Genomic DNA, 16,484 nt, shown 5'->3' on the forward strand with positions numbered 1-16,484 from the left:
TTCAATAAAACATTGTATGATGCATCAGTGACAGAGTTAATGGTCTAGAAGATCTCTCAAGAAAAAACACAGTGAGCATTGATGCTTTGAAGAAAATGACAGAATTCCTCTTCAACAAAGTGAAAGATGCTAAAAAAAGACATGCAGGATGTAAAGAGAGAGGTGAAAACAGTTCAAGAGGTTGGTGCTGCACATGGCAAAAAGTTGTCAGAGTTTGAAACCAGGCTCAACGAGGCAGAACAATACAAAAGAAGATGGAATCTGAGACTGTATGGGCTGGTTGAGCAAGCAAACTAAGACGTGAAGACACGAGTGGTGGACATCTGCTGTGCCATTCTTCCGGATTTTACCACCAAACTACAGCAAGAGGTAGACATCATTCAATGGCTCAGAAGGAAGTTTGAAGGAAATGATCCGAAAGCAAGAACTGTCATCCTCCAATTATGTCCAGATCTACATGAGATTTGCTTTGGAAAACTGTGAAAACAAGCGACTACCTAAAGACAAACAAGCTAAGATTTGGAGAGGATTTAACGGTTGCGGACAAAGCCATACGTAAACAACTGCGTCCAAAAGTGGATGCTGCTCGTCAGGTGGGAAAGAAAGCATACTTCATCGGAGTAAAAGCCTTTGTTGATGGGAAAGAAATACAAATGGAGAATTTGTATAACACCTAAATGTGATCTTTGTTGCATAAACGGTAGTTTGAAGAAGAAATGCACATGGACACAATTAGCTGCTTATCCATGTAAGTAAATTATTTGGTCATCATTTGATGGCAGATAAGGTTGTAGACAGAAAGGCTTCTCTTTCAACTTGTTATAGGAGTTTATCATCAGAAAAGTTCGTTTGTAGTTCCTACAATCAGAGTTATTTCAAGGCTTTGAGTTAAGTTTATCAAGGTCAAGTTCAGGTATTGGTTGTTATTGAGGTGATGGTAACATATTTTTTTGTAAGTTATAATTAATACAGTACATTGGTATCTTTGTCGGTTTGTTCTTTAAATGTCAGGGGAATTTGTGATTTGTTAAAGAGAAAAACAATTTTTTTTATTTCTCAGGAGATTCAAATGTGATTTTTTAAATTTTTTTATTCAAGAAACACATGCATCTTTGTCAGATTATATTTTTGGATAAGTCAATAGGGGGATGATGTTTGGATGTCATACGGGAATAATCGAGCCGCAGGTGTTACAATCTTAAAAGGTACATTTAAAGGGAAAATAATCCAAACTAATATGTACCACTCAGGTAAATGGGTGATAATGGTAAGAGAAAAGAACTCTGGAAACTTTATTTTAGGAAATATGTACACGACTAACTTTACCACAAAAAATAAAGCCTTATTCCTTAATTTTGAGGACCAGATTCAAAAAATATTGGATAAGTTTAGCAATGCTAAATTATTAATTGGAGGGGATTTTAACACAATATGGGATTCTGAAAAGGATTGTTTTCCTCCTCGTACAAGTGCTAGGTCTGTTCTTCCAGAAATTTATAATTTATGTTCAATGTTTGATCTGATGGATATTTGGAGACCCAACAAAATTAAATTTACATGGTTTAAAAAAGACACGTATAGATTACTGGTTAATTTCAAATAATTTAGTAAATTATGTTAAAGATGTCTCTATAGAACCTTCTGTTCGTACAGACCACAAAGCCATCTTTCTTTCACTAAATACAACTATAAACAATGATGTGAAATCAGTTAATCATTGGAAAATAAATCAGACCATATTGACAGATGATCAGTTCAGAGAAGATCCTAAAAATATTATTATAGAATGTTGAAATAATGCAAACTTAACAAATGATTTTAGTACAAATTGGGAACCAATGAAATACAAAATCAGAGGTTTGGCCATAAAGAGGGGAAGAGATATTGCAAAACATAGAAGAGCAAATGAGGAAAGAATTATTAGTGAAATCATAAGCCTCTCTGGAAATGATAGCTTAGATCAAGAAGGGAAGAATAAATTATTAAAATTGCTGTTAGATTTGGATAGAATTTATGAATATAAAGCAAAGGGTGCCTTCATTAGATCAAGGAAGAAATTGTTAGAGGGAATTGTTCCATGTTTTTAACATGGAAAAAAGAAATGTAGAACTCACATCTATGGTTAAATTGAGTATTGAGGGACAGTTAACAGAGCACCCTATGGAAATATCTAGGTATGTGACCAAATTTTATGAGAAATTGTATTCTATAGATGACAGACTGAGTGATACACAATAATTTTTTGATTCTATTCAAGATGAGGCTATAAAGTTAAGCAAGTCCTCTATGAAGATGTGTGACCAAGAGATATCATTATGTGAAGTACTTCCTTGTATTAACAAGCTAAAGGATAATAAGTCACACAGAAATGACAGTTTAATTAGTGAATTTTATAAAACATTTCATGATGAATTATCACCTTTCTTGTTACAGTAGCTGCTTTCAGAGAGTCTATTCAATGTGGTTATTTACCCAATTCTTTGAGGCAAGGTTTGATAACTTTACCAAAGCCCAATAAGGACCCTTTTATTTTTAGAAAATTGGCAGCATATTAATTAATAATGATGCTAACGTTTTTGCACGGATATTTGCTGAAAGACTAAAGACGTGTCTTGATCCCATTATTGATGACTGTCAATCAGAATTTATGAAGGGTCAACACATTTGTAACAATATAAGGCTTGTTTTGGATTTAATTTATTACAATGAGTTTATTGAAGATAATAGATTTATTTTGTTTATTGATTTTTTTAAAGCATTTGATACTGTTGATCATAACTTTATGTTGGAGACATTAGAATTGTTTTGTTTTGGAGAATTTTTTAAATGAGCTGTTCAAACTTTATACAACGACTGCAACAGCTCAATTAAGTTGCCATTGGAAAAGGACCCCATGGAACAACAGACAGGGCTGCCCAATCTCACCTTTTCTGTTTTTATTTGTCACACAGACTATGGCCATACATATAAAAAAAGATAGATTTGAAAGTATTCAATTTTTAGACAAAAAATGTAAATGTTCCCAATTAGCAGACGATACGGCTCTTTTCTTGAAAAACAAAACTGAAATCAAGAAAGTAATTGATTGGGGCCTGGGTAGCTCAGTGGTAAAATACACTGGCTACCACCCCTGGAGTTCACCAGGGCATGCTGAGTGACTCCAGCCAGGTCTCCTAACCTCCTCGTGGTCGCCATAATGTGGTTCGTTCTCGGTGGGGCGCATGGTGAGTTGAGTGCGGTTGCCGCGGTGGATGGCTCCACACGCGCTGTCTCCGTGGCAACGGGCTCAACAAGCCACATGATAAAATGTGCAACTGGGATTCCTCCACCACCCAGACTGAGGCAAATCACTACACAACCACAAGGACTTAGAGCACATTGGGAATTGGGCATTCCAAATTGGGAGAAAAAGGGGAAAATTGGGTGGTTGGGTGGTTTGGAGTTTTTCTTCAAATGTAATTTTGATGTAAACAAGGTTCCTGTGAAGTTAGCTCATTTCCATAAAGAGGTTATATTATCTTGGATGCTTATGTACAAACACACGTTCTCTCCACACAAATCTGTTATTTGGAATAACAAGAATATTCAGTTTAAGAACAAGTTTCTATTTTTCAGAAACTGGTATGATAATAGTATTTTACTGGTGAGACAGTTATTTAAGAGTAATGGACAACTTTTTAATTACAATGAATTCCTTAATCATTATCAGATTCCTATATCTGCAAAGGAATTTGCAATTTAATTTGATGCAATTCCGGGTGGCCTTAATCAACTAATATCAGGTGTCATGTCTTCTGGAGGTATGACTCTTTCAACATATGATACACAAATAAGAGTGAATGGAGTCAACTTTTTAGTTATCAGAACAATCTGCAGAAATGCTTAGTTACCTAGATGCAAAGCATATTGGAATTCGAAGTATTTAAAAAATTTCATGGAAGAATGTTTGGAGATTACCCAGTAATTGCTTTCTCACCAATAAAGTTAAAGAAATTACTTGTAAAGTTATACATTTAATTTATTGCAGTGAAACAAGTAATGTCAAGATTTTTCAAAGACATGGAGATCACATGTGTTTTCTGTAATATAGAGGAAGAGACCATAATATATGTATTTTTTTGAATGTATGTATATCAAAATATTTTGGATTGACATAAAGCATTTAATATTTAAACTCACAAAATTGAGGATTTGGCTAACAGGTGAAGATATTTTTGTATATGATAAGAACAAGAGTTTTGAACTAAATTTTGTAATCAATTTATTTATCATATATGGAAAACACCATATTCCCAAACAGAAATGGGCAAATAATAAACCTAACATCCACCAATATAAAACTGATTTGTTGCAGTTTAGTGAGACTCTAAAAGAATAAATAAATAAATAAAAAATTGTATAGAGTATTTGAAGCCTTTTTTCTAAATAATTATTTTTATCTTTTATTCCCCCGACAGTGTATTTAAATGCATTTTTTAATTAATATTTTATTTTTCTGTTTTACTTTGGTATACTGTTGTAACAGTGGGTGCACACTGTAATCCTCTTTGTTTGTATTTGTATGTAAATGTTTTGTTCTGCTATTTTTTTTTTTTAAAAAAAGGCTGATTGCCGAAATGTTGGTAAGAATAAATAAATCAGCCAATATTTGTATGTGTACAGTGCCATGTTATTTCACCTCCTGTACTGTATATTTGGTTAAGGTGTATGCAAACTTCTAATTTCAACTGTATGTGCTCGTCGCAGCCGTTTGTTATTCTGTAATGTCTTTGCGCCTCCTGCTGCCTGCACCGATGAATAACAACACCCGTGTGTTTGTAAAGTACTATCGCGAAAGATTGTTTCTTTACTAACTCATGTTTAACAACTTACCAATAGTAGCAAAATATCATATATATATATATATATATATATATATATATATATATATATATATATATATATATATATATATATATATAATTTGTAATTAGGTTTAGTTGATTGAAAATTACAAATCCGCAACTTGAATTATTATGTTTTTCTGCAGTCGTGCGGAATAACTATATGAAATAAATAGTTGCTAACATAAAAACGAATATCCATGCTTAGAATAGTGTTTAGACCAGGGGGTCCTTTTTAATTTCTTATTTTGCAGTACTAACCATATTGCGTTGTGCCTTCTGTTTTGCAAGAAACTCACCACCACCCCCAGTAACATTGCGGTTCGTCACTCCACAGCCGCCGTAGAAAAATGGCAGCCTCCTTGTTGGTGAGTTCAATACAACTGCTTATATCATATATCCAGATTAGTAATGGGTTTGTGACTGTGACTGTTTTTTATAATAAATGCGTGAGAATACAGTCATAATGATATATTTCATAATCGGGCTTTATTTTATAGTCGCACAAAAGTCCAATGTGGGGTAACAAAGTAGTACCACAAAATACCATGGTAGTACTGTTATTTTGGACGTGCACAATGGTAATGTAATGCTTTTTGGACATGTACCATTGAGTACCTTGGAGTATTATGTAAAAGCAAACGTTTAGCGCTATTCAGAATTGAAGAGGGGTACATGTACCCAAGATGAAACTGAGTGTGTGTGTACTGGACAGAGGTAGTAGACTTCTGCAACAGTACCTGTTCGTCTATTACAGTGTGCAATGTCTTTAATGTTTGTTCTTTAATTGATGTATAAAGGGTTAATTTCGTGCCCTCTAGTTTTCCTTCTCTGTCTCTTCTATTTCTGTTTTTTTTTTTATTTATTTGTTTATTTTCTTTTTTCGTTCTATCAAGACCTTTTGTAAGATGTTACCTTTGTATTCTTTTTTTCTTAGCTACATGTGATCTTTACGTATTGTCCTTGATTTGTAAAGCTTTGGTTTCTTTAGTCTGTATATCCTTGCATTCAATAATACAAAATAAAAAAGAAAAGAAAAGTACCTGTTCGTCTCACACACACTTATCCACAACAGTGCAACTAGAGCTGCAACCTCGGTCCTGTAAAATTCCTGGACTCTCTACCAAAACCTAAAAAAAAAAAATGAGTAATGCTGGCCATCAAACAAGCAATAAACCATATCTTTTGAACATTTACTCCTTGTTTGATTTGTGAAGTACCGCAAAAGAGGATATAATTTATTCAAACAATACATGCATTTTATTGTGTAGAAGGTTAACATATTTGCTTATTCTGTCAATGAATGATTTTGAGTTGAAGTTACCTTATAAAAAGTAGTAAGCTACAGTAAATGCAACACTTTAATCTATTTTGATTTCATCAAATGTCTCAGCCATTCAAACCAATATCAACTTAAATGCAAATATAAAATAACAGCTTCTATATTTCTCAAACTGGTTCAATTTAAGCCCTCACAGTATCGATTGATTTTAGATTTGAGTGAATCATTGTAATAACGGTTGCTTAAATAAAATTACCATTAATGCTAAATGATACCCATTATAATATGAATTAAAAGGAACACTTTTGAGGTTTGGTGTGGATAGAGGGGTACTTGAGCATTGCTGATGAGGCAGAGGTGCTTCATGAGACAAAAAAAGGTTGGGACACTGTCACAGATTTTCATTTATTGCTCATTTGTGTTTAAATGTCTCTTTCATAAGTCCCAGGCCATCAGGAGGTGTTCAGAACGCACCTGTGCTGTTGCTCTCAGGAGGAGTTGGAGTTCAGGTGCTACTGCTCCATCTGTCTTCACCAGGTTCCTCCTGAAACTCAATCATTACTTCTATGATGTGGAGAATGTTGTGGGCTGGAGCAGCTGGTTAAGGACACGAGTAGTCGGACGCAAGAATAAGTAAGTGGCCAGTGTTTCATTAGAGGTGTACTCTTACTTTTCTAAGCAATCAGATTTTATTGTTTGGCAGAGGTTAAAACAAACCAAAAAAATGTCATAGACTTATATTAATGGAGTGTCCTGAGACATATCTAGGGACCAGAGTAAAATAGAGAGTTAGGAGTGGGCTCTTTTGACTTGGGTCAGTAAGTAACCACCTAGGAACCATCTCGAGAACCCTAGCAACCATATTTCAATATGCCCTGGCAACCATGCACAACACCCTAGCATAGTGGCTGTTTGTTTTGCACGGGCAAGCACCACACACATTTTTTTTTCAGAAAATGTCAACGTTTACTACTACTTTGAGGCTTGACTATGATGGGATTAACCATTAACCCATATGATTTAGTAATTCAATGAAGGCAATTTGTTAAATAAATACATGTACTTTAAGGTCTTTTTTAATCTCTCATACAGGTTTTTTGGTTACACACAGCAAAGGTTTGGTGATAATGTTGCTGCGGCTTATTATATTTTGACTCTAAGAGGGAGCTTCAGGTAACTGTTGCCATTATAAACACATCCAGAGTCCTACTTAGGACTATCTCTACTACTCTAAGTAGATATCCATAATTGTGTCTCCATCATCTCTATAGATTTGCAGGCCAGTCTGAATGGTTTCGTCCAGACTCAAGAGGAAGATTCAGCTATGAATTCGTCAGCACACCTGACACACATATTGAGGAAGTGGATCTGAGTGGCACCCTAATAAACCATGAAGGACTTGACAACCTTGGTAATCAACTTATGTTTTAAACACACATACACACACTTGTTGCAGGAAGTATCACATTCCTTTTAGTGCTTTTGGCATGCAGCGGAGCAACCCCTTTAGCCATTACAATATTCACAAAGGAGCGCAACAGTCTGGTTCTGGAAGTAAAAAGCCCATTCATTTTTTCAGTAGGTGAATTCATTTTTAACTCTAACTTTTAAACCATTATAGAAAGACCTACCATGAGCTCAGAGATTGTAAATCGATGGAATATGCTTCTATTGAAGCTTGTGTTATTTCATCTTCATTTAAAAGAAAATCGTGTTTAATAGCAGATTTCCTTGATGGAGAACATCACTATCCGTGATCCTGAGTGGTAAAACCCACCATTCAAAGAGTTGCGGCAAACTAGCCCAGCAGAGACCAGCCGCTTCCATGATGCAATCGAGTCGGTCTCCCTACACTCTCAGACTGCTTATATGTTTGTATATATCTGAATTATTTGTAATAAACTTTAAATACACTATATTGCCAAAAGTATTCGCTCACCTGCCTTTAGACGCATATGAACTTAAGTGACATCCCATTCTTAATCCATAGGGTTTAATATGACGTCAGCCCACCCTTTGCAGCTATAACAGCTTCAGCTCTTCTGGGAAGGCTTTCCACAAGGTTTAGGAGTGTGTTTATGGGAATTTTTGACCATTCTTCCAGAAGCGCATTTGTGAGGTCAGACACTGATGTTGGACGAGAAGGCCTGGCTCGCAGTCTTCGCTCTAATTCATCCCAAAGGTGCTCTATCGGGTTGAGGTCAGGACTCTGTGCAGGCCAGTCAAGTTCTTCCACACCAAACTCGCTCATCCATGTCTTTATGGACCTTGCTTTGTGCACTGGTGCGCAGTCATGTTGGAACAGGAAGGGGCCATCCCCAAACTGTTCCCACAAAGTTGGGAGCATGGAATTGTCCAAAATCTCTTGGTATGCTGAAGCATTCAGAGTTCCTTTCACTGGAACTAAGGGGCCAAGCCCAGCTCCTGAAAAACAACCCCACACCATAATCCCCCCTCCACCAAACTTCACAGTTGGCACAATGCAGTCAGACAAGTACCGTTCTCCTGGCAACCGCCAAACCCAGACTCGTCCATCAGATTGCCAGATGGAGAAGCGTGAGTCGTCACTCCAGAGAACGCGTCTCCACTGCTCTAGAGTCCAGTGGCGGCCTGCTTTACACCACTGCATCCGACACTTTGCATTGCACTTGGTGATGTATGGCTTGGATGCAGCTGCTCGGCCATGGAAACCCATTCCATGAAGCTCTCTACGCACTGTTCTTGAGCTAATCTGAAGGCCACATGAACTTTGGAGGTCTGTAGCGATTGACTCTGCAGAAAGTTGGCGACCTCTGCGCACTATGCGCCCCAGCATCCGCTGACCCCGCTCTGTCATTTTACGTGGCCTACCACTTCGTGGCGGAGTTGCTGTCATTCCCAATCGCTTCCACTTTGTTATAATACCACTGACAGTTGACTGTGGAATATATAGTAGCGAGGAAATTTCACGACTGGACTTGTTGCACAGGTGGCATCCTATCACAGTACCACGCTGGAATTCACTGAGCTCCTGAGAGCGGCCCATTTTTTACAAATGTTTGTAGAAGCAGTCTGCATGCCTAGGTGCTTCATTTTATACACCTGTGACCATGGAAGTGATTAGAACACCTGAATTCAATTATTTGGATGGGTGAGCGAATACTTTTGGCAATATAGTGTATATTGATTCTGTACTTATAATAAAAACTTTAAATCTATCATTTTGTATTTTTACATTGTTTTAAATATGATTAAATCATTTGCAATACTTCACAGGATTGTAGTTCATTTCCTCATTAAAGACATTAAGTATGTAGTCTTGCACCATCATATTTTTGTGTGATATTCAAATAATTTTTTGCTTCATATCAAAGTTTGTAATGTTATGATTAGGCTCTGAGGTGGTTGGTTTGGTTCATGGCTTAGAACTCTCTTTTGGAAGGATTTTATGAAATCCCTTTGGAAGAAATGAAAGGGAAGGTCCAGGGGCCGGATTCACAAAAATGCTCTTTAGAAAAAAATTAAGAAAGTTCTTAGGATAAATTATAAGAAGCTTGTAAGAACGTTCCGAAGTGCAATTCCTGAAAAATTCTTAAGAAGTTAATATTTTCTTAAGAACATCTTAACTTTTTTTTTTAAGAATAAAAAATTAAAGTAGCAAGCACCTCGTAATAATTATTTTTTTTTTTTTTAATGTTTTTAAAAAAGTGCATGAGATGTGTTAGTTTAACGACATTAACCGTCATAGGTGAATTAACTTGCTGCTAAACATTTGATAACTTTTAATGTGGCATGGAGGAAAAGAAAAGAATCAAAAACTTCAGTAGACAAGAGCTGGATGCTCTTGTTCAGGAAATTACTGCAAGGAAAAAGTTCTCCTTGGGAAGCTTGATGATAATATCACGTCAGAAAGTACGAGGCGGGTAAATGGGAAAGGGTTTCAGAGGCTGTCTCCGCTGTGCCCAGCTCTGATAGGGATGTGGATGGGGGGATGAAAAAGAAAGTCTCAGCTTTCTAATGTTACAATTATTATGTTTCTATGAACTCTAAAAATCGCAGAGAGAGAGCGCTATATGCAGCGCATCCATTAGCATGATTGGTCACCACATTAAGAAGCTTCAAAACAAGATTTATTGTTTGAATTTGGTGATAACATTTACATGGTTTACAAGCTGAAAATAAAAATATAATTAAACACAAAACAGTCAAAAAGGTTTTTTGGTCTAAAATCACATTTCTAAAGTAAACAGCCCACTGCGACTTCAGACTCAACATGAAAAACCCAGTAAATTCATTAAACATCTTACCTTTTAGAATTTAAGAGAACTGTGAGGTTATCCTAACTTTAAGATGTTATTTACGACGATATTTAAGAATTTTTTTTTCGAGAATTTGAATGTTTCTTCAATTTTTTCTTAAGAACTTTCTTAAGAAATAAATTCGGGAATACAAAATATTCGTAACTTTTTTCTTAAGTTTCTTAAGGAAATGGTAGTTAAGAAGAAATTTCTTCTTAAGAATGTTTTGTGAATCCGGCCCCAGGTACACTATTCGAAGAATGAACAGGTGTGACAACATTTAGAATTAAATCTGGCACAACAAAAGTGTTTTTGAGTTCGTTTCGGTGGTTCGTAACAGCTCGCCTCAGCGAACTTTCAGTAAAAATTTGTACTGGCTACTAAACACCTTTTTTCTGCCATTGGTTCACCATCAGCAGGCATGACCTGGAGCTCCATCTACTTTGAGGCCGACAGGTTTTTCAGTTACTTTTTTCAGTCAGTTAAGATCAGTCAACATGAACACACCTGCGTGCAAAGTTATTAACGAGCTGGTGCAAACTTCCGACATCTGTATGATCGTTCATGTAGAGACATTTTTCAGGAACATGTCATGCTATTATTTTTTTTTGGTGTGTGTGTGTTTTATTAGTCTACAAAAGGAATTAAATCTACTCAAATACTCCAAGTGCCCATTCATTCTGTTGGTTGATACGCTGTTTCACTCATGTGCCATCTGCAGCCGAAAGCCATTCACACATCTGCCCAAAGTAAGATATGCCTATTGTAAGAAAAATAAAACATACACAAAAAAAGGAAAAGACGTTGATCTTGAGATGAAGATGTTGAAGTCTTTATTCCAGTGTAGCAGTGACAAAGTACATGAAGCACCTTGGATACAGCGGAGTCAGACTGAACCACGAGAATTCTAAAACCTTACCTTTTAACTAGTTTGTAAAATAACATGCCGGCCATCATGTAAATGAAGCTGTGCTCTTCATGTAATTAAAGAATAACATTCTCATGGTCTGGTTGCCCGATGTTGTTCCAGGTGTGAGCACCCAAATGGTGTGGTGATACCAGTTGTTTAGACAAATACCCGACCGAATGATAACTAAGGTCACGTATCCCTTTATCTGAGATAGTTCTCGGTGTTCCACCGTTGTTCCCATGCTATAATCATTTAAAGTCACTCAGGGTGTTATCACCCAGATATTACTGTGACAAAGTTGAATCTGTTACTATGATAATCAAGTCCTTCATGGGAATGCAGTTTCTCAAACAAAATCAAGTCAAGTGGAATACTGTAATTTCTTACACTATCATCATTCTTTTGTCTGTATTCTACCCATTAACAATCGTTTATACACCCATCTTTGCAGTAATATCTGAGTCATCATAAATTACAAAAACAGAGTGCAATGGGTGCATATTGTGGCCGTGTTAGCACCATGAATGCAAAAGGTAAACATTAAAAATTACACATTATCCTACTGCATATATATTACTTGAAATAGTCATAGTTGTTAATACAGCTTCATTTATTAATCTCTTGTGAATTCTACTCTTAGAATGAGGCATGAAGTCATTGACAACACATTTTAATGTCACATTAGTTGATGTCTTACATGTATTCTTGTGCCTCCTTATATTTCAATGCTCCTCTGAACGGCTCACACAGCAGTGTAGCCGGTGTCTGAATGTTAGCAAACAGTATGCTGTTGCTCAGCTGTTTTGAATTCTTTTTGGCTCTGAGCTAAGAACAAAGAAGCACTTCGCCGTGAGTGTGCTGGGGCTTTAGGGAACCAAGACTGTTGAAAAATTGGGCGGACACTGTTGCACTCTATTGGTGCAGTGATATTTATAGTAGCTAGGTGAGCAGGTGTTTTACGTCATAGCTGTAACTACACTGCCTGGCCAAAAATAAATAAATTGCTGTTTGGATTTAAGGCAGTGTTATGATCTGGGGTTGTTTCAATTGGTCAGGTCTAGGCTCAGCAACGGTATATGGCAATAAAATTGAAGTCAGCTGACTACCTGAATTTACTAAATGACCAGGTTATCCCATCAATGATTTTTTCTTCCCTGACGGCACAGGCATATTCCAGGACGACAATTCATTGTGCTCAAATTGTGAAAGAGTGATTCAGGGAGCATGAGGAATCATTTTTACAAATGAATTGGCCACCACAGAGTCCTGACCTTAACCCCATTGAAAGTCTTTGGGATGTGCTGTAGAAGACTTTACAGAGTGGTTCGACTCTCCCATCATCAATACAAGATCTCGTGTGCAACTCTGGATGGAAGTAAATGTTGTGATGTTGCATAAGGTTGTCGAAACAATGCCACGACGAATGCGTGCTGTAATCAAAGCTAAAGGCGGTCCAACTAAATATTAGAGTGTGCAACTTTTTTTGGGCCAGACAGTGTGTATTGTATATTGTAGCACAGCTGGAATGCTGTATATAGGCCAGTCAGTATCCAAAACCGAACTATCTGTTTTAGAGCATGTATTATAGTATTGAAGAACAATACATTGTATAAATAGCACACAGAAAAGAGTGCTGTCACACCCTGAAACTAAGAAAACATTTAGCCCATATGACGAACAAGTGTTCGTGTAGCTTTATCCACTGAAACATATTGTCTCTCCTCAGTGAGTCAGAATAAACTTCACACACTCTCTCTACGAGGATGTCATGAAGTGGATGACTGGTTCCTCGCCCGTCTGCATGTGTTTGGTGAGAGTTTGGTGGAGTTAAACATCTCTCACTGCTCTCGTATTACGGTGGGAGGACTAGCTGCATTACAGAACCTCAGGTAACTCAAATTGACCTAGTCTATATGTTTTTATCAGATGCACAGTGGCCCCAAGTAGTATTGCGCACTTAAAGGAATATTCCGGGTTCAATACAAGTTATGCTCAATTGTCTGCCTTTGTGGCATAATGTTAATTAAAACAAAAATGTATTTTGACTCGTCCCTCCTTTCTTTAAAAAAGGTAAAAAATCTGGGTTACATTGAGGCACTTACAATGGAAGGAAATGTGGCCAATCCGTAAACATTAAAATACTCACGGTTTCAAAAGTATAGCCACAAGACGTTAATAATATGTATTAACATGATTTTAGTGTGATAAAATCACATACTAACCATTTCTGTCTAGAGTTATATTCAGTTTATAGTTACGTTGCCATGACAACGTAATGCTGTAGCCCTTAAATGACAATTTAAACAACTTTAAAGCTCAAATAATACACAAGTTTTAACAGAAAAAATAATGTAAGTGCTTTTGTAAAATTATAAGCTTCACATTTCTCTCTTTAAACCCTCCAAAAGTTGGCCCCATTCACTTTCATTGTAAGTGCCTCAATGTAACCTCGATTTTTTTCTTTTTTTAAAGAAATGGAGGGACGAGTCTAAATTAGTTTTTGTTGTAATAAACATTATGACACGAATGCTGTCAACTGTGCTTGACTTGTTTTAAACATGGAATATTCCTTGTTTGTTTTTAATTCTCTTTCTTGTCTTTAACCCTAGAAAATTAGAGCGACTTGACATTTCTGGACTCTCTCAGCTGCATAGTCCAGGCCTGGTGCGGATTCTCCTGGAGGAAATGCTGCCGCACTGCCGGGTCACTGGAGCTGAATACGAGCAGGGCCTGATCCAGCCAAACAGCCAACAGCCAATGGAGGACCACAATGAAGCTTCCACACATGCAAACACTGGACATATATAAACTACAGGACTGCTGATAATGGAGACTTCTTTTAATGCCCAAACAGCTGCTGTACATTTCAGTGTACTTAAATATTGTACGTAATTATTGTCTTGACATAGACACAATGAATATTTATGTTTAAAAATTGCATTAAATATGATTGATTAAATATATCAAATAAGTCTTTCCTTCAATGCTTACCATGGTACAGTGATGGTTTTAGATTGTATACTATGGTCTTTTGATAGCTATATACTGATGAATACCATAAACCTAACATTGTATTTACATAGTACTCCAAAGAATATCGTAAAAGCAATACCATGGCAACATATCCAAAGTAACAGGTGTGAAATCTGATTAGTCAGGTGAAGTAATCCTGTAATCCTCACAGTGGAGGTGTGAGGACACTAGATCTGTGTTTGAAAGACTGAGACAGGCAAAGGTGGATGACAAAACCTGCCAAGCAAAGGTAATGTTTTTTTATGTTAATCTTTAAACAATTTAATTTATATCAATCCAGCTTAATATTAAAAACTATATAAGTCTTGAAAGCTGTCTCTTCATGTCAGTGGTTTTTTGTTAAATAGGATCCAGGGACCCCCAGAAGAGAGAGAGCGTAAAAAACCTTTGACTTCTGTTTTCTAAAGACTGATTGGACATCATGAGAGTATTCGTCATTCAACTGTATTGACAGTTATAGTTTTTTAACTGTAAAATAAACAAATATAATTTGTTATATATGCTTCTAGGTTTTATATATGTTTTTAAGATGAAGGAATAGTTTGTACTCTTGCTCACTGGGGGTTGCAAGCCAATATTTTTTGTAAAACTGCTTTTTTTTTTTTTTTTTTTTTGCTTTTTTTAAACTGTCTTTAGGTTTATACATTAAACAGTACTCTAATATTTGTTAGAACAAAGACACACTGTCAAAGCAAAATAACTATATTCCAGATAATATTTTAGTCTTTTCTTTTGGCTTTAGTACAATAACAATATAAAAAACAATTACTTAATTTTTACTTAAAAGTATTTTACTTAATACGTAATTAACAACATCTTGTCTTAATAAAGAATCATATACAGTGCGTGTTTCATTATACATGAGAAAAAAAGCTGCCTTTATATTTTAGGAAGGGGGTCACTCGCAAGGGGACCATCATATTTTGGAGTCCTTGGCATCAGACAATATACAATCCCCTGCTACAGGTAACCAAAACACTATATTGCCAAAAACTATGTGGCATTAAAAAAAGTAAAAGTGTAAATTTATAATAAAAGGGGACTTAAATATTTATCTGTTTATTACCCACACCTATCATATGACTTCTGAAGACATGGATTAAACCACTGGAGTTGTATAGATTACTTTTATGCTGTCTTTATGTGATTTCTGGAGCTTCAAAGGTCTGGTCACCATTCATTTGCATTGTATGGACCTACAGATATGAGATCTTCTAAAAATCTTCATTTGTGTTCTGCAGAAGAAAGAAAGTCTTACATCTGGGATGGCATGAAGGTGAGTAAATGGTGAGAGCATTTTTGTTTTTGGGTGAACTATTCATTTAAGAGAGAATCAGTCCTCCCTTCTCTTTCTGGGAAGGCTTTCTACTAGATGTTGGAACACTGTTGCTGGGATTTGTTCCCATTCAGACAAGAGCATCAGTGAGGTCAGACACTGATGTTGGACAATGGTGTCTGGCTCACAGTCTGCATTCCAGTTCATCCCAAAGGTGCTGAAAGGGGTTCAAGTCCGGACTTTGTGCAGGCCAGCCAAGTTGTTACACACCAGACTCAGAAAACCATTTCTTTATGGAGCTTGCTAGGTGCACAAGGGAATGGTGATGCTGGAACAGAAAAGGGCCTTCTCCAAACTGTTGCCACAAAGTTGGAAGCAAACAATTCTCTAATATCTCACTGTATGATGAAACATTAAGATCGGTCTTCACTGGAATTAAGGGACCTAACCCAAACCATGAAAAACAGCCTCAGACCATTATTCCTCCAGCAGTCAGGTAGCACTGTACTGGTATCCGCCAAACCGATGTTCGTCCATCAGATTGGGAGATGGATTCACCGCTCCAAAGAACATGTTTCCACTGCTCCAGAGTCCAACTGCTGCGTACTTTACACCATTTCAGCCGACTCTTGGCATTAGCGGTTCGGCCATAGAAACCCAGCTCATGAAGCTCACGACGAACAGTTGTTGTGCTGACGTTGTTTCCAGAAGCAGACTGGAACTTGGTAGTGAGTGCTGAAACTCACTACCCTTGACGTTTCCACCACAATAACAGAACTTACAGTCGACCGGGGGACCGGGTAATTCACTGAGCTCTTTCGTG

General features: G+C 36.7%; 1 protein-coding gene across 6 annotated transcripts; it reads left to right on the top strand.

The window, feature by feature from the left end:
* The first annotated feature begins 5,213 nt into the window (after positions 1–5,213).
* Positions 5,214–15,677, top strand: dmac2 (distal membrane arm assembly component 2). 6 transcript variants are annotated; one of them, XR_007895300.1, is made up of 9 exons: positions 5,214–5,251; positions 6,608–6,798; positions 7,258–7,338; positions 7,437–7,576; positions 13,079–13,241; positions 13,962–14,236; positions 14,537–14,614; positions 15,276–15,351; positions 15,627–15,677. XR_007895300.1 is itself a non-coding variant. In XM_051678559.1 (6 exons), exons 1-6 carry the CDS (start codon positions 5,234–5,236, stop codon positions 14,158–14,160), a joined length of 792 nt encoding a protein of 263 aa, XP_051534519.1. In that variant the 5' UTR covers positions 5,214–5,233; the 3' UTR covers positions 14,161–14,323. The 6 variants fall into 6 exon arrangements, 2 of the variants coding, with proteins under 2 accessions (XP_051534519.1, XP_051534521.1); XR_007895299.1 differs by lacking the exons at positions 15,276–15,351; positions 15,627–15,677 and adding an exon at positions 14,733–15,231 and having other exon boundaries at positions 14,507–14,614; XR_007895301.1 differs by lacking the exons at positions 15,276–15,351; positions 15,627–15,677 and adding an exon at positions 14,733–15,230.
* Positions 15,678–16,484: the final 807 nt, after the last annotated feature.

This window comes from Myxocyprinus asiaticus, chromosome 39 (assembly GCF_019703515.2).
Source record: "Myxocyprinus asiaticus isolate MX2 ecotype Aquarium Trade chromosome 39, UBuf_Myxa_2, whole genome shotgun sequence".
In the NCBI taxonomy this organism is placed as follows: domain Eukaryota; kingdom Metazoa; phylum Chordata; class Actinopteri; order Cypriniformes; family Catostomidae; genus Myxocyprinus; species Myxocyprinus asiaticus.

Bases quoted from the DNA above. Each gene is read 5' to 3' on its own strand.
- dmac2 (XM_051678559.1), top strand. The intron at 7,339-7,436 runs GTAACTGTTGCC...TCATCTCTATAG, and splicing joins ACTCTAAGAGGGAGCTTCAG to ATTTGCAGGCCAGTCTGAAT. The intron at 13,242-13,961 runs GTAACTCAAATT...CTTTAACCCTAG, and splicing joins GCTGCATTACAGAACCTCAG to AAAATTAGAGCGACTTGACA.